This window comes from Bactrocera neohumeralis, chromosome 4 (genome assembly GCF_024586455.1).
Source record: "Bactrocera neohumeralis isolate Rockhampton chromosome 4, APGP_CSIRO_Bneo_wtdbg2-racon-allhic-juicebox.fasta_v2, whole genome shotgun sequence".
In the NCBI taxonomy this organism is placed as follows: Eukaryota; Metazoa; Arthropoda; class Insecta; order Diptera; family Tephritidae; genus Bactrocera; species Bactrocera neohumeralis.
The window spans coordinates 84865498-84888510 of NC_065921.1; the positions used below are offsets into that span (position 1 = coordinate 84865498).

A 23013-nucleotide genomic window follows, 5' to 3' on the forward strand; every position below is an offset into this window, starting at 1 on the left:
TAATGACGAACGTTATCTCGCCCTGATAACCGACTATTTGACTCCTGAAATTGAAGCTCATGATCTCGATGACATTTGGCTTCTACTAGACGGCACCACTTCCCACACATCGCATCAACCAATGGATTTATTGAGAGAACACTTTGGTAAACATACAATTTCACGTTTTGGGCTGGTAGATTGGCCACCCAGACCGTCTGATATCACATCGCTAGATTTATTCCTGTGGAGATATGTAAAGTCTAAAGTCTATGCGGTCAATCCTGCTTCGTTTCAGGCCTAGGAGCAAAACATCACGCGTGTCATTCGCCAGTTACCAGTGGAAATGGTCGAACGAGTCATCAAAAATTAGACTCAACGGATGGACCATCGGAGACGTAGCCGCCGCCTATATTGGAAAAAGATAATCTTCAAAAAATAAACGCCAAAGAATGTTCTTTCGAATGATAATAAACATTCCTTATTAAATTAAAAATTTCTGTTCTTTGTTCTGTTCTTTTCTTTAAACAAGTAGGGAAACTCGAAATGGACCTATCTTTAATTCTACAAGTAATGATATCCAACTTAAGTTCGAAAACCTTGGTTTCAGGTGCTCCAAAAATGCAAGAGGCTAAGAAAAATTCAAATGGATTACTCTGCCTAAATCTTTGAATATTTTAACTTCATTTAATAACATTGTTGTTGCTATTAACGGTAAAATTCATCTTCTGTCATACCAATTTTTCCTAAACGCTTGCAACAATAACAATCGTATTTTACTCCACACAAACAAAAGGTAGCATCTACCGTTATATGGAAGTGAGCTTATGCTACTCGCTAAGTGCCGTAAGCCAAATAGTCCCATTCAATCATCTGACACACACACCAAAACTCACTCACTCAGCGACTCATTCACTCAGTGCGCTCCACATAACTCAACACGCTTCCAAACAACTCAACGATAACTGCCCACCAGTCCATTTTCTCAAACTTAATTGGCCATAATGTGTGCTTGAGCGTTTGTGCTGACACCGTTGCACCGGTAAACACGCGCCGCAGCGACAGGAATGCGCATTTTAGTTTTCAAATTTATGAGTGCGCGTATTATTTAAAGTAATTCGAAACTACCTTGGCCATGACTTTTTATTGTGCATAAAGCATATAATTTGGGTGTTGCTGTTGACGCCCTGCACTCTTCGCGCTGCAGTCCGTGTACGCCAGCCGCACGCTGCTTTCTTTAACCGCTTGAATATGGTGATTTTTCAACTAGCCGGTGTTTATAGTTGTTGCTTTTTACTATTTCCATGCACTTACTTATTTTACTGAATGAAGTTGAGCAGATAATTTATGGTATGATTTTATGTGGCACTAAAATTTTATTGCCCAGAAATTGTGTTAAGCCAAAGGAAGCTGAGCGTTGCTATTTTTTTGCAGAAAAAAACATATACATACATATACTTACTATATATATTTTTTCACAATCAAGTACACATGGCTTTGTACAATTTATAGTGCAATTATTTTTACGAGTTTTCTTTGTCGGAACCACACGAAATCAGGTTTTTAAACCAACACCGCTGTTTATAGAATTATTATTTTTAAGTTTAAACTAAAAATTTTAGAAATTAATGCATAAGTAATAAGCAAAAAAATCTGGTTTTGTTTCAGAGTATAGTTGTTGTTGTTGTAGCGGCAGAAAACATTCCTGTAGTAGTTTCGAGTCATGGTACCGAGTTGACAATCCTTGGCCGCCTAAAAATCCGGGTCTGTTTCGGTTACTTAGACTCAACTGTCTTGGAAAAGGAGAGTATACCCTTAGGTTAGCTTGATGGCTGATTTAAAAACCGCACTTGGACTATATATGCATATGATGCCATAAAAATAGAACTCTTGTAATTCAAAGTCAGCAAAGCGTTTTGTGGCCAATAAAAATCGATCAATTCGGTAGCACATCTGAAAGTGTGAGCTGTTCAGCTCGCAAACGCGGGATAATCAAAAAGGAAGTGCTGAGATGATTCCACCTTGTTTTCTTCCATGCAGCTTCTGCAGCTGGCGTACGATAAGATTCTCAACCTTACAGCATGAGCCGATAGGACAAAGAGCTCACTCGGTCAAAAGCATCTTGTATCCGATTAAAGCCCAGCGCTGGGCAAGTTCCAGTGAAGAACAGCTATCCAGTAATAGAACACATGAGGAGAGGAGAGCACCGTTTCGTTACCATTCTGCTGAAAGCGGGCTAGGGTACACTTGCTTGCCAGGTTATCAGCTTTATGGTTGCCTGCGATTCCCCCATGGTCTGGTAACCATACTGGTCTTATCACAAAGTGACTTGCTGGCATTGATAACGAGGTTAGACATTCTTTAACCAGCCTTGAACGCACGGTTAGTGAGCTCAAGACTAGTATCGCAGCCCTACTTTAAGTGTGGACAGTCTTTTCTCTGAAGAATGCTGCACCCCGGTGCAAGATATACATATATGTATGTATCTATCTGCCTTAATGGCAGCCTCTTCGGCTTGGAAAACACTGCAATATTCAAAATGTTTGAAACTAAAGTTGATAGACAAGTTCTTGACAATATACTCCCTCACCTCTTCTACTTTTTCTCAAAATTATTGAAAATATTTAAAAAAAAATTAATGGAGTTTATTTGCTATGAAACCATTTCCAATATATAACTTTATTTTAGTAATGTGAACCATGATTCTTTAAAAAGCATTATTAATTCAAACTAAGTCCATAAAGCTCATTAATTATCATAATTTATTACAAAAAATTTAATTTCTAGAAATAGTTTGAGTTTCACGAAAGCTTCGTCTCTGAGACTCAACCTGAGATCTTTCAGATTGCTTGATAAACCAAAACCGTTCTGCCTTTTGCTTAAAAACAACGTAAAGCTCTACGATTTCAAAGTATTAGTGAAAAGAAAGAGGGTTTATGGGACTCGTGAGGTTATTTTTAAATTATAAAAAGTTTCCCATATGGATAATCTCAGGCAAACACGATCAGAAGTGAACAAGAGGAAGCATATTGAAATATAAATTTAATTGGTAGTATTACGTTTTTAAATGGAAGATGGAGCCCTGTGTAGAAGTTTACGCAAGTGAGTAAAGTTCTCAGAGCACCATTCACTTGGGAGTGGACAGAAATGATTCTTCTACATCAAGTATCTCACGACTTCCGGTCATAGATCAAGTATCTTCTGGGTAGCCAAAAAACATCCGTTTGAAGGCGAAGAAGATTACGTTTTTACAGAGACGATTTTCTGGTGTTTTATAGATCTACTAACCGATAGTATTACCCAAAATCAATTAAAAATGTTTTTATTTGAAGTATAAGATAATTTCAAGTACACTAATATGATCCAGAAAATTCGTAAATAATTAAAGACAGAAAAGAGGATAATCCAGCAAAACTCTCTCTACCAAAACGGAATTCTTTATATAGAACTAAACTCATGCTGAAGCAAAACTTAGACTAAATAGCCAGCATTCATATTTTGCGAAAATTTTCTTTTCTTACGCATTTTCTTTACCTTTCTGGCATACTTACTAAATGTGTAATTTGCTTTTGAGCCAAAAATTTAATTGACTACAGCTGAATTTTTAATTGATGTTAATGACGCGCTGCCGAAAGCGTGTCACCAAGAGCAATTAAAAGCGCCAACCCAACAGCAACAAGAAATAAGAGCAACAGAAGATATACTTTAAGTAAATATATGCAAAATATGTAAACAAAAACAATTCTTGAAACCTTCACACTTAAATTTAATTGCTCGCTATGGAAAGTTGGCTTTGGGAGCAGGTTAGAGTTTACGCTGCGACGACGCGTTAGTTACGTAGCGGTGACAACTAATGGCACAACAACCATAGCAAAGATGGTTAATAATAATATCAACCAGCTGCATCATTAAGTCACCAAGTTGTTTGAACAACAGCAACAACAACAACACTAAAGGAAGGAAGCTAACTAAATGGCACAGTTGCTGTCACAGCTGTTGAGTGCAGTAGATGATTTGATGAATACAGTGATGGTGTGCTGGTTGGATGAATGACTGATAGTTGGCTGCAGCGCGATTGCCACGATTTTACCGTTTAAACCGACAATTTGAAATTAGCGAAAATTATTTTATTTACCACGAATTTCACCGAAATGTAGAAAGCAAAATTTGATTGCAAAAAGTGTAAGCGAGGACACGAGGATGAAGCGCTCTAGTTGAACGATGGAAAAACTGCGTAAAAGCGCTGGAGTTTAGTTTTCAAAATTTAAAGTATTTGAATTAAAAATCTTAACTTTCTTTGTTGGCACAAATTCATGCTGTTTAAACTTGTAACAAACTAGAATCCCAATATAGATCCCTTCTTGACAAAAAGCTCTTTTACTGGCAATGCAAGAGTGGATTACCGCAAAGACGAGGAATAATTACCAGTTAACGACACTCAATTCTAGATGGATTCAAGCTTATGTGTGGCCAAGAACAACTCAGTAGTAGTCCTCAAAATTATTTGGGGGAATATTTTCAGTCGCCACTGACACAACAACAGCAATAAGCGAAAATGAGATGTGAAGACAAACCAAAGAGACCTGGTTTTGGGTGTGAAAGGTATTTTTTCCTAAAAAGTCAAAGTATAATTTATACTACATCATACATTGTATGACCAGACTGATATCGGATGATCGAAAGAAACCTGCAAGGACATTTTTGTCTTACCAAATGTGGGATGGAGTCATGTGTAGAATTAGTCAAAGAACATCCGTTTGAAGGCGAGCTAAAGTGAGAATGCGAAACACCGCTACACTGGGTTTGGGACCCGCCACGTAAAAAACGCCTCTAAGGAAAAGTAGAAACCAGCTTCAGATGAGAGACCCCCTTTTGACGAAGTCGTAGAAAATTTCGTCTATCTTGGAACCAGCATAAACACCAACAACAATGTCAGCCTAGAAATCCAACGCATAATAAATCTTGCCAACAGGTGCTACTGCGGACTTAGTAGGCAATTGAGAAGTAAAGTCTGCTCTCGACGCACAAAAACCAAACTCTAAAGTCACTCATTATTCCCGTCCCGCTATATTGTGCGGAGGCATGGACGCTGATAACATCTGACAAGTCGACGTTACGAGTTTTCGAGAGAATGGTTCTGCGGAAGATTTATGGTCCTTTGCGTATTGGCCACGGCGAATACGGCAATCGATGAAACGATGAGCTGTACGAGATATACGACAACATTTACATACAAGTAGTTTAGAGAATTAAGAGACAGCGGCTACGCTGGCTATGTCATGTCGGTCGAATGGATGAAAACACCCCAGCTCTGAAAGTATTCGACGCAATACCCGTCGGGAGAAGCAGAGGAAGAGGAGGGCCTCCACTACGTTGGAAAGACCAGATGGAGAAGGACCTCGCTTCGCTTGGAATCTCCAATTGGCTGCACATTGCCAAAAGAAGAAACGACTGACACGCTGTTGTTAACTCGGCTATAACCGCGTTAGCGCTGTCTACGCCAGTAAAGAAGAATAAGAAATGTTTGATCTGCACAAAGACAATTTAACCCACAGACGGCAGGAAACCACTCGTACTCGTGAATAGATTCTGTAGAACCTGCTGTGACTTTATCAGTTTTCAAGTCAGTCATACATGTAATACGTTTTTTTGTAAACACTGCTCTTAAACAGAACTCACATTAGGTTTTTATCTATATCACACATCCGTGCCAATTCTTAGACAGCTTGGTGTGAGAAAAATCAAGACATCCTTTGAGTATAACCCATAAACTCCAGCAGCTTCAACGAGAAACTTGCAAGCGGCTTATAAATAGGACGCTGACATGCAAATGTCTGCAGAAAATGCTAGTTAAATAAGTAGAAGAGCAGTGAGCGCCGAAAATGGAGCATCAATTAATAAGCGCAAAGCAATTGGCTGGCGTGTGAGTAGGGGTATAGCAGTGCAACTGCTCCAATTTCGGCCGCAACTGTCAGGTAAAGCACGCAGCAAGCTGCTGCAGACCACTTAAGTACTTAGAACGCTGCTGTACTTACAAGTAAGCCGCTGCTGCCGCTGCTGTTGATTGCTAGCCACCACCAGCAACATAAATATTTTATTGCTATTCTTATTTGCTTCGAAGCAGCAATTTTTCTGCGCTTTGTTGGAAAATTTTCGGCTGACAGGAAAATTCAGGACACTGGTAGGCAATAAAATCGCTTGTAAGCCGCGAGCTTCAGCGTAAGAAGTCTGTCAGCAAAGATTTTTTGTTGCCAATTATCTGTGCTGTCGGTAGTACCGCTGGTCAAAACCAAGTGCAATGAGCGAATTTGGCCGAAAAAGTTGGTGGCTTGGCATAGTTTACGCCATGAAATGGGGCAAGCATGCGCGTTTACACTGTAATTTGTTGTTGGCAGTGGTGGTTGTCACTGTCACTGTCGCCGTTGCTGTTGCTACACTGACAAATGTTGTTCTCGTTATTCTTGTTGTTGTTGGATTTGTTCTAACAATTGGCTGCTGCCGTTCGATGGGCGTTGCGCGCTCGCGGCGTTAGCAACTTGCTGCTACTGCCAATGCTGCAACATCGATTGCTGCTGTTGCTGGTTGTTGCCGCTGCTGTTTTAGTTGTTATTGTTGTTGTTTTTGCCGCGGGTCTATTCAGAATTTATTGTTGCTGTTAATGGCGCTGGTATGCTTTTCAGCATATTCTCAGTTTTTCTATGGTGTATGTTGTTTTTGTTATTGTTTTTTGGATGCTGCTTCTTGTGCAATGTTCTAACGCTGCTTTGACGGCCAGTTGTTTGTGTATGTGTGTATGATATTTATGTGTATGAATTTATGTATGCGGTAAGTGGAAATAAATTGCTTTACTCCACGGCTACTTTCAGAATTTTTTCGCTTCTTCTTTCTTCTGCTGCGTCACAGCAAATCTTACAGCCAATCTGTTCGTCTTCTTGCTGTTGCTTTTTGTTGTTGCAAATGAAACTAATGCAATGCACCGTCGCGCAGTTAGTTAGTCAGCCGCGCGTTATGCAGCTATGCATGTGTGAATGTGTGTGTGTAGCAGCTTTTTTTCGTAATAAAAAAGTTGTACTCGTTTTACCGTTAGAATGCAGTGAATGCAACGACTAGGCCGGTTCCAAGCCAATCTACAGCCAAGTTGAACAAGAAGTGTGCAGCTCTTCGGCTTCTGCCTTCACTTCTGGGTATAGCACATACCATACATACATATGTACATGCGAGAGTGTATGTGCCTCCATATGAGTATATGTGTTTGTGTGTGTCATGTGGCTTGCGGTGAATGTTTAGCTGCTGAGTGATTTTCCGATTTTATTCAATAAATATATTAGCCCATATGAAACCATATATGCAAGGTTGCATTTACACACACATATGTATACACACATATATATGTTTGCTCGGAAATGACAGCAGCATGCAGTGCATCGCGTAATCGATGACGAGATTTTTGATTACTGTTCTTGTTTTCCTGACTTTTCCGTCTTTTGCCACTAAGCAATTCTAATCGATTGCATGCATCGGCGCAAATACACATACACACTCACATATATGCCACATATACACATATACAAATGTTTGTGTCTCGCTGGTAAGTGCATTCTCGAAATACACGTTTCACATTTCGCCGCACTCAGGTTAGATAATTTCCGCAGGCTACAAAACTAACAAACATTCTCTCATTATTTTATTTCATTTTTTTTTTATTGTTTGCGCTGTCAATCGCATTTAATTGGTGAAAATGTGCAATGGGTGTGTAATCGCATGTGTTATAATACCTTATATTTTGATGGCTATATAAATATATATGTGTGTGAGTGCGACTGTAATGGAGGTCAGCTCATCATGCGGCAGTCTGGGTATGCCAATTTACGCATCAAAGCGCTGCTAACCAGTTTTTACCTTTTAATGTTAACTGAAAACTAACGGGAACGGCAAAAATCAATAACCGAAAGTAGGCTTTACCTTTCACGAAAGACTGTGAGGCACATTTACATAATATTGTTTATAAATATGTATATTATAATTAAATATTTGATGGGAAGTCTTCGTTGACAGCAAAATTAATCGAATAATATCTACAACGTTAGATCGCTGAAAGAAGAGGCATAAGTCGAATAAAATCGGGAGGAATGACCAACCCACATTATACGTACATATGTGTACAATATTATATATTGTTCAATGGTCAACAAATATCTTTCTTATTCAGCCGTCTTCCGCATTCAACCCTCTTTCACTAAACACTCATAACATTTCACTAAATGTACCGGGTATATTCTAAAGTACAAAACCTTAATATATCTGTTCTAAGAATGAGTATTTCTCATATAACGCAATTCGTTACTTAGCACAATCTTATTTAATACGTCTAGCACTCTTTTTTATCTGTACCGCTTCTCTCTAAAGCACACACATTTGTATTTTACATGATCCGAACCGCAAAACCGCGCAATTTTCACCACCTAAACCGCACTTTTTGGTATTAAGTATGAAGGAAAATGGTCAAAACAATCGCTCTTAGTAAGGTTGGAGAAGCTATAATGATCTTGCCTTAATATGACAGACAAGTCAAAGAACTCCAAAATTTTCTGAAGTGACTTTTATGATTTCAAATTAAAGCTAAAAGGTCATAAAAACACCGGGAAGCTATAGATAGTCCGTGAAAAAATCAACTCACACGAAGCAGGACTGTACGATGAGCTTACCATTATTGACATAAAGGAGGGAACCCACGAAAAAATAACTATACATAACGGCTAAGATCCATTTTGAAAAAGCAAATCCCACATTTAAAATATAAAGACGGTATTTTACCGATAACCATCTAGTATATCATCTAACAATGAGGGCTGTGCTTCTCTTTTTAATAGAAATGCAAAACTTGTTACCACCAGAATAATGCGATGGTTGATCAATGAAGGAACACAGTTGGACTCAATGGTAAAAAAAATGTATAATGATTGTAGTGAAGTGGCGCAGAAGCATGCGACTCGCCAAGCGGTACTAACAACATTTATACTTCTTCTTCTTAATTGGCGTAGACACCGCTTACGCGATTATAGCCGAAGGAACAACATTTATACAGAGAAATCAAAAATGACGAATGAATGAGCAGGAATCTATTACTCAAAGCTAGTCTCAGACAATCTTTAAAGCGTCCTTAATACTGCAGTATCTTCTAGAGCTAGATCTCAGGCAACCCTTCAAGCTTCCTCAATACTAAATTATTTTCTAATTGGAAGTAGTTGCGGCCAGGAAGGCGACTGAGATAGCTAATAACGTAGGAAACACATAAAGATGATCAATATAAACATTGATAATCAGGCGACAACTAAGGCAATAAGCTCACATCACATTAAGTCAGAGAATGTCATAAGAAGCAGGCAGGCAGTAGATGTAGTGGCTGGCGGAAAGCGGCTGCATATATTCCAAGCCACAAGGGACTCCGGGAAACGAAATAGCTGATGAGATTGCCAAAAGTGTCATCCATCTGGCTACCGAACCAGAAGAGAAAATACGGAAGTTACTAAAAACAATATACAATGAATTTCCGAAAGGGCTGAAAGACAGATCAAGGCGAGATGGAATGCCTTAAGAACACACAGGATCACCAAGGTTATGTGCAAGAGCCCCAAGGTAGACACGCATGCCTTTTACTCACGCGGGCTTGAAAGAACTGCCGGACGGCTGTTGACCTCTTTACAGATCACAATCTACTGGCATCACATGCAAGCAGTATGGGGATAAGTTACGACGATACATGCAGAAAGTGCAGGGAAGTAGGCATGGCAGAGACACTCGAACACCTCCTATGCTTCTGTACAGCATTATCTAAAACCCGGCTTACATATATATAGGAGCTTCGCAGTTCAAGGTACGGGATGAAATATCAAAATTAGTGGTCAAGTCGTTCTTACAGTTCGCAAAAAGCGTTGACGGCCTGTCTTACGAATACCTCGGTTCAAATTAAACTGTACCTCTATCTGATATTACTAAAGACCAGTAGGTCTATGTATGGCATGACAACCGAGCAGTATAAACTAATCTAACCTAGTGCAAAGGCATAATTCATTTCAGAAGCGAATCTTCAATGCTGCTCTGGATTTTTCCTACAAGAGTTTTAGTATATCGTTGGATTAGGATACTCACTTTCAACTGTACCTTATGTACAACTCATTAGGCTCAGTTTCATGAAAGTTTAAGATACAAACTTCCCATAATAGATACATATATTTGTGTTTCCGTTTTTAATGACCGGAATTTTAATAATTTAGTCTTTTGTAGCAAAATATTTAAATTTTAAATGCCTAACAGTGTATTCAGTTTAAGGGGCTTAGTAAGACTTAAAAAGCGTACATTTTTGAATCAAAGATTTGTTACCATATTTTGTAAAAAAGGTTTAATTGTAGAAACTATAAATACCTTCACAAGCAGGAACATGAAATTTCCAAAGTCTCGATGACTATAAATATCCGGTTGCCGATCGTTCACTAAGGGTGCGTCTCAAATATTCCGTAATGTTGAGCAATTGTAAGAGATTAATGATTTTTTTTCGAAGAAATTTTCGTTAAAAATATTTTCCAATCAGAACTTCACAATTTTTCGGATTTACATATAATTTTTTTTTGTTTTCACACCAACAAGTTAGTTTCAAATAGAAAATATTTTTATATTTCAATCATTCTCATTACACTCTATTTAAAAAATCACAATCATATTTTGATTTCCTCATTTTTGATATTTTTCAAGTATTTATTTTTAAGTTTTTAATACTTTCGAAACGCAATAAAATAGTTAATGCTTTCACATCAGTAGTCTGGAGTATTTTTCATTTCTGCAAACCAATTACCGTTATTTTTTACAGTAAAGATTTTCATATTTTCAACAATTAATTTGTATTAATCATTTTTTTATCATTCTCATGGATGACCACATCATTGAAATACATCAATCTAACATTCAGATAGCCGTTGTTCTCAACACTATGTAACAAAGAATTTCTAAGTTTGCGGAAATCAGAAACTTTTCAACTCAACTCTTGCCTATTCAAACATAAACACATAAAACATCAAACGAAAATTATAGAACCGATTTAAGCGCAAAACACGTACTACTCGAAACGCCGCTAAAACACAACTGAAAAGCATGCAGCACCAACATATCAAACTTGGCTTAGATCAGTTAGCCAGAACACCAAGCGACGAGTTATAGCGGCGCTTGCCGCTCACTTGTCGTTTGTTTATGTTTTCACACCGTCGTATTGGTCAACGAGCGGCTCATTTCGGCCAAACTAGTGTAAGCGCGTTCTCACTCTCTAATTCGCGCGCTCTCGTTGACACCTGTAGTTTGGTGCACTCACAAGGGTATGTTGTCTCCGCTACACCTGCGCTCAGCTTGATCACTAGACTAAGCAGCGACTTAGTGGATACAAAAACCTGCCGGCTTTATTTCGTAAAACTGCGCCACTCGCAAGCGCTCAATCGCGCTCTCGCATACTCACGCAAGCTCTAACACCTGTCGCATGTCATTTTACTTATTTAATTCATCTTTTTTTCTTTCGTAAACGAGCACAAGCACGGATTGGGGTAACTCAGCCAAAGTGAGTTGGTTGACAATTTCTTAGCGAGAGTGTGTATAATTGACGAGCGCAGTGAGCGTGCAAATGCACAGTGACGCTATTAAGTCAAGTCAAAAATGTCACATGATGTGCTTTTGATGCGCCACGGATCTGCTTAAATGCTGAGTGACAGACAAGAGTTGGTTTTATTTTATTGAGGTTGGTAGGGGTTTAAGCGAAATTTGGAAATTTGAAGAATTAAGGTGGATCTTTAATTGAATTAATTTGAAATATGGGATGAAATGTTGGCGGATTTTAACGGCTTATAAATACATATTTAAATCATATATTATTCATATGTAAATATACAAATTTTTTTATTTGGAAAAATCATATCATTCGCGAAAATTGGTTACCGGAAAATTCTGGGCAAAGTGGATGCCGCCCGAGCTCACTTTTGACCAAAAAAACGAGATGAGTTGATGATTCGGAGCTGTGTTTTGTAGACGTTCAAGCATAGTAAACACAAGTTTTTGCGTCCGTCGTATGGGTAACGTCGGTCAACGTGTTTCACCAAGTAAATGCAAAATCCATGAATTGGGTTTCAAATTGCTTCTGCTTCCACCGTATTTTCCAGATTTGGCACCCAGCGGCTATTTCTTGTTCTCAGACATCAAAATAATGCTGGGTGGGAGGAAAATTTCGTCCAATGAAGAGATGATAGCCGAAACTAAGGTCTATTTTGACGCAAGGGCCAAATCTACAACTATAAAAATGGTATCAAATAGTTAGAGGGGTGCTATAATGAGTTTATCGCCCTTGAAGGGAAATATGTTGAATAAAAAAACGAATTTTGGCAAAAAAGTGTTTTACCGGGGACATTTGACTTGTTCTTATGTTTTCAAATAAGAGCGGCCTACAAAATCCTTTGAAACTGATAGAGAGATTTTTAAATTTTAATTCTGGAATTCCTCTTTATTATTTTTCCATGAAAATAATATAATAAGATTACATTTTGAAGCGACATCAGTACCTCGACATTTCAATTTTACTTAACTTGTGGAAGGTCCAATAGTAGTCGAACACTTTACATATCAAATATGTACATATTGGGTAGTCGAAAAAGTCTGTTCGTATTTCTAATCAAATTTTAACTTATTTTTTTTTAATATCCATACTAATAAATAAATAAACAAATATTTTGGTCGACCACTTTTTGCCATTATTCCGCTAGAGCCATTATTCCATCAGTGTTACTTGAAATTTCCAGAACGGAAGCGAGTGAACCATTGTTGTGCTACACGAACTAATACAGCATCGTCTCCGTAAGCTTCACATATTTCATTGGTGGCTTACGTCGCATTCTTCCCTTTTTTATACAAAAATTTCAAAATATAGCGTATTTCCTCATTATTTTCACTCATTTTTGAATAGCTGTAACTTTTTCTCAACTTCACCGAAAATAATTTTTTTTGGGTTAAATGAAGTTTAAACTTTCCAACCACCTTTCCAACCCAATATGGTATGACACATTGTGATTGGTAGCGCTGAAGATATACATCTATCGAAAAAAAAAATTTATTTCAAAATCTAAAACCGAATATTTGCAATGCCTTAATTACCCACGTCCAACAGTTATCAATTACATAGTACATAATTATCATTACACCAACTTGCCATTCACCTATATTTATTTGCAAGAGATTAAACAATTAACAAGCAATTAACAACAAAGTGTTGACAATGAAATGTCAGATAAAACCGAACAAAACTGGCAAAAGCAAAGAGTGATAATGATTTGGCGATGAAAATATGAATGAAATACATTTTCATATGCGCTCAGACATATTTACGCTGATAACTTCGAGTGATTCACCGCTTCAACAACTAAAAAATATTATAAACAATTGATAAGTTTACTAGCCCCGTACGAGTATGCTACAATTTGCTACTATGATTGAAGCAAGCGGTGCGTTGTGTTTTTTCTGCTAGTTGATGTGTCTAGAGGCACGTAGTTGCAGCTGCAGATCGCCGTCAAAACATGCACAATACCGTTAAGAACGAAGACTGGAGCGCAGACTGCAGTTATTGACACACATATTTGGGCAAAGCTTCATTGCTTTGGCCAAATGGTGTGCAGATTGTTTAATTGCACAAGAAGCACATAGAATGATAGCTAAATTAGAGAAAGAGTAAACAATTTTGTGCACCACTTAATTGCATCATGAGTATATAAGGCATGCGACCTTCAATTTGGCATCAAAACACAACAAACGTTTCAGCAGTTGGTCAATTTAACCAAAAATGTGGCGTTTACTTTTATTCAGCATCCTAATTGCATCCACACATAGCGCGCCCGAAACGCCACTTTGTCCAGATGGTGGTGAGCCGGTGTGCGCGAAGAGTGGCTTTGAATTCATTTACTTCGAGAACGAATGTAAATTGAATGTTTTTAGCTATAAAGAGCTTTTTGCTGGCCGCCCAAGTGAGTATTACTTCCTAATGAATTTTGGGAGCTTTAATTAAAATCGTCGTCATAGGTCCCACTAGAGTGTCGCTGGTGGAATGCTTCTCTAATTGCGCTGGAATCGTATGCCCCGCTATATTCCAGCCAGTTTGCGCTCAGCAAGTGCCAACAGGTGCCGTGCAAACAGTGTCCAATGCCTGCCTAGTGAATCAGCTGATTTGTCAGACGCGACAACGTAAGTGGCACAACTTTTTCGTATACTCATTAGTATCAGTTTGCTAATATTAATGTTTATATTTCAAAATATCTTCCAGAATGGGTAATCATCGCCAATGGTGCATGTCCAGATACTTCAGCACCCAACCAGGGCTATTTTGTATCTTCCGGCACTGATACGGTGCCGCCAGTGGGTCCTTACTCGCCAGTTCCTGCACCTGCGCCGGCCCCTACCCAAAGTTACGAGCCTAAAGCCACATATGAACCAACAGCAGCGCCAGCAGCAACATATTATTCACCACAAACGCCAGCAGCACCTGCTGAACCCGCACCGACCACAAGCTATAACGCTCCGAACTCTCAAACGTGTGCTGCAGATTACTCAGCTTTGGCACCAGAACCAGTTCTTTCCGGTTCTTACGCTTCACCAGCACCTGTTGAACCCGTACCGGCCGCAAGCTATGACGCTCCGGAGCCTCAAACTTGTGCTGCTGATTACTCAGCTTTGGCACCAGAACCAGTTCCTGCCGATTCTTACGCTGCACCAGCGCAAGACTCTTATGCAGCACCGAGCCAAACTTTACCGACTGTTGCGTCACCTTACTCACCACCAGCAGCGTCTGACTCTTATATTACAGCAGCTCAAAGTCCATCGCCTGGTTCCAATTCTTATTTAGCCACCGGTGTAGATCCTGCTCCATTCGCTTACCCACCTTCCGATTATGTTGCGGCGCCAGCGACTTTGCCAACCGCAAACACATGCCAAGCTTCTTACAGTCAAGAACCAGTATCAGGATATGCTTCAATACCTGCAGTAGATTCATACGCTGATCCATCTTCAGCCATATCTTCCTCGAATTACGCAGCACCTGCGCCAGCTTCAGTCCCAGCCACTTACGATTCTGCTCCATTATCTTACTCTACGGCCGGAGCAGTCCCGGCTCCGGCACCACCAGCATATCAGGACACCTATCAACAATCTCCTTCTGATTATATATTACCTGCACAGAGTCAAACGGCTTATTCTGCAGTAGCACCAGCGCCAGTCTCTTACGAACCAGCGCCACTACCTTGCTCTGCATCCGTTCCCGCTTTGGCACCATCAGTATATCAGGAACCTCCTCAACAATCTCCATCCGTCTATGCATCCCCTGCACCGAATCCAATGGCTTATCCTGCACCAGCGCCAGTCACTTACGAACCAGCGCCACTACCTTGCTCCACATCCGAAATTGTTCCTGGTCAAGCGCCATCACCATATCCAGATTCGTCTCAACAATCTCAATCTGCCTATGCATCACCTGCACCCAGTTCAACTGCGAATCCTGCCCCAGCACCAGCCCCAGTTCCGGCCACTTACGAACCAGCTTTGCCACCATCACCTTATCAGGACGCTCAATCTCCAACCGTCTATGCATCACCTGCACCGAGTCCAACGGCTTATCTTGCACCAGCACCAGCCCCAGCCTCATACGATCCTACTCCATTACCTTGCTCTGAATCCGAAGCAGTTCCTGCTCTGGCCCCACCAGCATATCAGGATTCCTATCAACAATCGTCATCTGCTTATGCATCACCTGCACCGAGTCAAACTACTTATCCTGCACCAGCACCAGCACCTACTTCAACTTCTTATGGAAACCGCGATTATGCGGTAGAAACTCCATCCACTTGCTCATCATCGAGTCAGTACCCCGCCGTTTCAGCTAATCAAGACCCAAATTCATATGCAGCACCTAGTCAACCCGCATATTCAGAAGCTAATCCAAACCCAGCCGCGGCGGTACCATCCTCCTACAGTGTTCCAGCTCCTGCTCCTTACTCAGCCTCTGATCAATATACGGCACCAGAATCAAACTCTTACGCGTCCACAAACCAAAATTCTATACCTGGTTCCAATTCTTACCCCTATCCTAGTCCAGCCCCAGCCACAGATCTGAGCGTATACTCTGCTCCTACGCCGTCAGTAAGTCCCTACACAGCGGAATATCCATTACCCGCTCCTGTGGCCTTACCAGCTCCTGCAACGGATCCTGCTAATTACTCGCCGACACCATCGCCTGCATGTACGTGCTCATCAAATCCAGCGCAATCTGTTCCTTGGTGGCCTTCACAATCGAAAATTGCGTCGCTTAAATACGATATTCCTGCGATTATTGGAGGTCAACAAGATATTTCGGAGGCATATACACCAGACATCGCTGCTTTAATTTCGAAATGGATTGATAGTAATCCCCTGATATCAAAAAATGGCTTGCAGTCTCTTGCTCCCTTTTATTATCAGCCCACTTATACACTCATCGAATATAGAGGTTCGAAAGGTCCACGTTCATATTAAAAGATGACTTAAAGAGTGACCTGAAGTTTAGCCTCAATTAATTTCCAATGTGATTCTTGTATGAATGTGTGCATGTAGTTGTAAGACCATCCCCGACCCATTGAAATTGTTTATATATACTATAATAGTTATTCCTTAAATATATAGAATGATCAATAAAGTTAATTTTTAAAACACAAATATACGTTCTTTTTGTTCGTAATTTTTAATAGATATAATAATACCTTGTTCGATGCAAAAGTCCCAAACTATACCGAAAATAATGCCTCGGTCAAATATAATATAAAGTATACTTGATTTTAATATAAATCTCTGATCCTGAACTCATTTTATCTACTGAGCCTCAACTTAAGGACAAGTTTAAAAGGTATGAGGGTCATTTAGTTATAATTCAACTCATGTTCCAAATTATCTGCGTCGGTAAAGGTTCTTGTCAAGCCGCTTGCGCAAGAACTGAAGCCGCTCGACCTTCCCAACGACATCGCTTCGTTCTATAGGCTTTTGAAAAGTTCCGTGAAGATCCGACGTTTTCGAGCCAAATTTTGTTCAACGACAACAAGCGAAATTTCCGCGATTGGGACGAAGAGCAGCCTGAAGCGATTCAAGAGTTGCCATTTCATTTAGAGCAAACAACGGGTTTGGTGTGTTTTGTGGATCCATATTTCCTCAAAACTGTTGCCGGTGAGAACGTAACCGTCAATGACGACCGTTATCGCGGCATGATAACTGACTATTTGATGACTGAAATTGAAGCTTATGATCTTGACGACATCTGGTTTCAGCAAGACTGCGCCACTTCCACCCTTCGCATCAATCAATGGATTTATTGAGAGAACACTTCGGTGAGCAGATAATTTCACGTTTTGGGCCGGTCGATTGACCACCAAGATCGTGTGATATCACACCGTTACACTATTTTCTGTAGAGATATGTAGAGCTTGAAGTCCACGTTTTGGGCCGGTCGATTGGACACCAAGATCGTTTGTGACCGTTATACTTTTTTCTGTGGGGATATGTATGTACATAGAGTCTAAAGTCTATGCGGACAATCCGCTTCGATTTAGGCCTTGGGGAAACCCTTGTCAACGGATGGACCATCTGAGACGTTGCAACAACCAACATTGAAAAGAGATAATCTTCACAAAATAAATGCCAAAGAATGTTCTTTCGAATGATAATAAACATTCGCCATTAAACTTGAAGTTTCTGTGTTTTTTCTTTAAAAAAAATAGGGAACCCCGAAATGGATCACCCTTTATATATAATATTATTAAAATATGTTCTCTTATTCAGTCGTTGGAAAATTTAGATTTATAATTGTGTTTCAATGTCGTCCCGGAGATGGTTCAGAAAGTTGTCTTTCACTAAAGAGATTTATTGAAGGCTCTAAATTGGAATTGAAGTAAAAAAAAAAGTAAAAGTTTCTGTGTTGGAGTTATTTTTATTATTGTAATATGTATGCTTTAAAAAAAACGTAAATGTAAACGTTCTTTAAATATCGGATAACCTTAGTACCATCCTACTAATAGGGATGAATATGGTATTTATATGGCAGAAGAGTGGAAACAAGCGGACTTTCCTATATGTCCAAAAATGCTCGGTTTTGTGTTATTACTTTTGAAGTTTCTACGATTTTTCAAGATGATCACGTAATATCTATGCAAATAACTATTTCTTACGTTTCTTTGTTTAGAAAAGTTAACAACCTCTAATAATAAGGAATATGGGTACTAATTGGATATAAGGTATTTTTTGTCAGTCCAGTGGCGTAGCTAGGGGGGGCGAAGGGGGCCGTCGTTTAAAAACTCCAATTCGGGCAAAAATTCCTGCAAATTGTGTCAAAAGTGTACAAGATATAGGGCGAAAATGGGTTTTTTCTATGGCTTTTAATAAGATGTCTTGTAAATTTACTATCAATTTTCTCAAAAACCGTATTGTGAGAATTTTGGCACTTCAGAATTTGCGTCGCTTTTAGTTCCTAAATTTTTTATATACTTAATATCGAAGATATTTTGTAAAAGTTCACTTTTGTTCGAACCACCTCATGAAACTTGTAGGTAGGTATATAAAGGGGGCGGGAGAACATCCTTGGCCCCGGGCGCCCGAAGTTGTAGCTACGCCACTGTGTCAGTCTCTTATCTCTGAAGACTTTCTGGAATTGAAAGTCTTTGAAAACAAGGTTAACGAAATGAGATGTATGGAATAAGAAATCTTTAACTATAAGGACTGGAATTCCTTTATTTCTGAATGAAACTACTATATGTATGTATAAGCCTGTATACCTCGACCAAACTTTATTTAAAAAAAACAATACTGAACTTAAAATTAATATACCTAGATTTGGGTTAATTTTCCTTAAAAGAATCTATGAAACTTTTGAGGTATCAATTAATGAATATTTTCATTTCACAGATTTGAAAAGTCTTCCGATTTAACGACACAAATAAAGGTAGCAAAAAATTTTAAGTCCTGCACATAGGCAGCTCCTGAGAAGTGTCTGCTGCCAGAAAGATATTCAATATTATTCTATATACATAGACATATAATATTATCTTATGACTTACCACTTAGTTTTGGTTATTATCAGAGAGAAATAGTCGGAAATTGTACTCACCTGAAAAAATACAAAATAATATCGTATTTACTATTACTATTAGAACGAAAGCATTTCAGGGCACGTACATATAGTACATATATTGGTAAACAAATAGCTCAAGCATTTCATTCATACATATTTTTTAAAACACAAACGGTTATTTTTTAGCGCAGCGCCGAAGAATGTCGCACCAAAGTAGATATCAAGGGAATTTCGAGAGTCAAGAAGCACGTACGGTGGAACAGTTAAAGACCAACGCCACCACAAGTGCGTTGAATGATGACTGCACTAAGCCACCTTCGGTAGGCAGTACAAAGATTATTCCCATGTAGCAGAGGCACATAACCCGATAAGTATAATTCCTCTACTACGCACGATACGTCTTTAACATAAAATTGGGTATAAAAGGTTCACGGCTGTCAGTTGGGTAGTATAACAAAACGACTACACAGCAAATCACTTCAGTTGCTTCAGTGAAAAATAATTTATTTCAAAATGCGTTTCATTCTTACAATTTGCGCATTTATTGTATCAGCCAATTCGGCCACCTATAACCTGCAACCACCGTCTACGTTGCCGCGTTATCTGAGTCCTGTACCATCTTCAGATCCGCAAGCACTCGTACCTTCCTATCAATATTCGGCACCAGCTCCTGCATCCGCACCTGCGACTTATGCAGCGCCAGCACCAGCACCCGCCTACGGAGCTTCGGCAATAGTACAACCACCTTGTGCGGTGGCGCCTGCCCCACTTCCTGAGCCATTACCGTATGCACCAACTTTGCTTGCATCGGACTCAACGCCTTACATAGCACCAGCACCGGTTCCAGCTCCTTACTCAGCACCAGAGCCAGTTCCAGTACCAACTCCTTGTTCATATGCAGCGGAACCAGTGCCAGCTCCAGATACTTATGTAGCGCCACCCCCAGCTCCTGTTGGTTATGCAACGCCAGAAGCCGTGCCTGCTCCTTCACCGTGTTCTAATGCGATAGCCCTGGCACCAGCTGTAAATGCTTATGCACCTGCGCCTGCTCCAGCTCCTGTTGCTTACGCAGCACCTGCTCCTGCTCCAGCTCCTGTTACTTACGCAGCACCTGCTCCTGCCCCAGCTCCTATTGCTTACGCAGCACCTGCTCCTGCTCCCGGTCCAGTCGCTTATGCTGCAGCTGATCCCATACCAACAGCACCATGTCCTTACACAACTGCTCCAGCGTCGATTCCTGATGCATATGCTCCGGTAGCACCTATTCAAGATGCCTATTTACCAACAGCGCCGTCCACAGCTGCTTACGTAGCTCCAGGATTAAATCCCGTCCCATCACCATGTTCAAATGCAGTCGCACCTGAGGCTTATGCAGCTCAGTCATCCGCTCCAGTTGCTTATGCGCCACCAGTAGACCCTGCACCAGCATCTTATGCAGCTCCTGACTCAGTTTCAATACTCTCACCCTGCCCTTATGCTACTGCACCACCTTCAGCTCAGGATGTTTATCCAGCCCCTGCTCCAGCCCCTGCTAGTTACGCGGCACCAGTACTCCCACCAGCAACTTACGCAGAACCAGATTCAGTGCCAGTACTCCTACTGTCGCCTTTTTCATCTCCAGCAGCTGCTCCAGCCGCTTACTCAGTACCAGCACCAGGTCCACAAGCTTATAATGCTCCCGTACCAGTTCCAGCACCTGCACCAGTCTCCTTTTATGCTCCTCCAAGCCAAAGTGTCTCACCAGCCCTACCCTCTTATCCAGCACCAACACAATCTGTCGCATCTTATGCTGCTCCGGCGCCTGCTCCTGCCCCTTGTGCAGCTCCAATTCCAGCTCCAGCTCCAGCTCCTGTGGCATATGCTGCTCCTTCACCGGTTGGTTATGCTGCTCCTGAGCCAGCTCAGCCATCTTACGCTGCACCAGCACAGGTTCCCGCTCTTTCTGCATTATCATCCTATACAGCGCCAGCCCCAGCATCCCCTCTCGCACCATATGCAGCCCCGGCACCTGCTCCAGCCCCTTGTGCCGCTCCAGTTCCGGCTCCAGGTCTGGTATCCTACGCTGCTCCTGAACCTGCTCAACCAACTTATGCTGCACCAGCCCCAACACCGCTTCCTGCCGCTTATGCGGCTTCAGCTCCATCTCCTTTGTCCTATGCTGCTCCTTCACCGGCTGCTTATGTTGCTCCTGAACCAGCTCAGCCATCTTATGCTGCTCCAGCACCAGCACCGCCATCGCCTTCTGCCTCTTATATAGCTTCAGCTCCAGCTTCACTGACCTATGCTGCTCCTGAGCCAGTTCAGCCATCTTATGCTGCACCACCACCGGCTGCCTCTGCTTATGCACCGCCATCTTACGTAGCACCAGCCCCAGCATCCCCTCCTGCCCCATATCAAGCCACAGCTCCAGCTCCGGTGTCCTATGCTCCATCTTCACCAGCTGCACCTGAGCCAGTTCAACCATCTTATGCTGTACCAGCACCAGCTCCCGCACCTATTCTTCCCCCATATTCCAGTGCTGTTAAATACTATCAATGAACACAATATGTTTAAAATAGTTTCCGAAGACATCAATAAATAAATCATATTACAGCCCAGCCAATCTTTTTATTTAATTTAGTTCACGGAAAGTTGTGTTTTACTGAATGAAATGTATTTGCTTCATTAGCAACAAAAAATGGTTCAAGTTTGATTTGCAAAGGAAGACGATTTTACTTTACTATCGGTATAAATCAGCTTTCGAAGTGGCATTTTTTATTCGGTCCTCTATTGATCCTTTATATGAAACATACCCTTCCTAAAATGGGCTCTTATAGGCCGGTGAAGATTAATCCGTTTACTGTATGAATTCCGCTTTCGGATGGCGGTCATATCTTGAAAAACCGCGTCAATATGCCAATATAAAGAAATTCTAAAACAAATTTATTTAAAATAATAATATTTATACACTACGGCAAATAATTTCAAAGCGGAGCTTATTTTTGTATTCCACAACATTACTTCAGAGAAAGCTTTACATTATGTTACACAATATGGTTTGTGTCAATGCTAGTGGCTTGCGCCTTACAGTTTTACAGCCACTGGTGTGATCGCATAAACTGCGATCGATGTGAATGTTGCGATCGGATTCACTATTTCGAACAAATAACTTTGTGATCAAGTAGCGTTAGTACACAAACCGTACTTTTATATCTGCCTAATACATTTTAGTTATTCATCAAGTTTTTTTTTGATGTTACACAAGTTCCAAATAAAATCGAAATCAGTAGTAAGGGTAAACAAAATGTCTCTACTTCCTGAACAGGTTTAGCTATTTATTGCACAGAAAGTAACGAGCCGTTAAGTTAAAAGTAATCAAACATTTTTCTCAGGAAATTATAAGGCAACTAACCTTGATTTATTTGACCTATCTGAAACCACTCTATGCTACAAGTCATCTTTGAGCCTCTGATAAAAAGCTGCCTGTACATACCAAACTGTAGAGCTCATTGATCTTCAACAGAACAAATACTACAAGTACATACACATATGGCACCTCAATTGACCGTGAACAAACGTTTGATGACTACCATATACCCAACATATATGGATACAAAGTAGAAAACTCATATTACTAAAAAATGCAAACCGTCAAGGGAAAGGGGTTGAACTACTAGCTCTGTCAAATACCTCGGAGTTACGCTAGATAAACTTAGGTCTTCGAATCTGAAACACCTGCTGTAGAGGCATTGCACCGAAGTGCGCTCTATACTAATGTAACACTCATACAAACTTATGGTGCAGTGGTATGGCGGATGGCATTATCGAAATAGATCCCTATTAAGCCCCTGGAATAGATGCAACAGGCTTCTTTGCTGGGGATTGCGGAGGCAATGAAA

At 40.4% G+C, this 23013-nt stretch overlaps 3 protein-coding genes across 4 annotated transcripts in view; 2 read left to right on the plus strand and 1 right to left on the minus strand.

The window, feature by feature from the left end:
* Positions 1-23013, minus strand: part of LOC126754855 (uncharacterized) — a 118823-nt gene that overhangs the window by 70348 nt on the left and 25462 nt on the right. Inside the window, exon 1 of one of the 2 annotated variants that reach the window (XM_050467043.1) lies at positions 10402-11089. The exons of the other annotated variant lie outside the window; for it this stretch is intronic. The gene's annotated coding sequence lies outside the window, so the exon portion shown is untranslated. Of the gene's footprint in view, positions 1-10401; positions 11090-23013 lie in introns of those variants that run through there. 2 annotated transcript variants of the gene reach the window in all.
* LOC126754856 (uncharacterized) lies at positions 13702-16701 on the plus strand. Its single transcript, XM_050467044.1, has 3 exons — positions 13702-14021; positions 14077-14238; positions 14318-16701. The coding sequence occupies exons 1-3, from the start codon at positions 13841-13843 to the stop codon at positions 16555-16557; spliced, it is 2583 nt and encodes an 860-aa protein (XP_050323001.1). The 5' UTR covers positions 13702-13840; the 3' UTR covers positions 16558-16701.
* Positions 19622-21732, plus strand: LOC126754857 (uncharacterized). Its single transcript, XM_050467045.1, has one exon. The coding sequence runs from the start codon at positions 19649-19651 to the stop codon at positions 21671-21673; it is 2025 nt and encodes a 674-aa protein (XP_050323002.1). The 5' UTR covers positions 19622-19648; the 3' UTR covers positions 21674-21732.

Coding starts and splice junctions, on each gene's coding strand:
- LOC126754856 (XM_050467044.1), top strand. CDS start 13,841: ATGTGGCGTTTACTTTTATTCAGCATCCTAATTGCATCCACACATAGC. Junction 14,022..14,076: donor GCTTTTTGCTGGCCGCCCAA/GTGAGTATTACT, acceptor TCGTCGTCATAG/GTCCCACTAGAGTGTCGCTG. Junction 14,239..14,317: donor GATTTGTCAGACGCGACAAC/GTAAGTGGCACA, acceptor AATATCTTCCAG/AATGGGTAATCATCGCCAAT.
- LOC126754857 (XM_050467045.1), top strand. CDS start 19,649: ATGCGTTTCATTCTTACAATTTGCGCATTTATTGTATCAGCCAATTCG.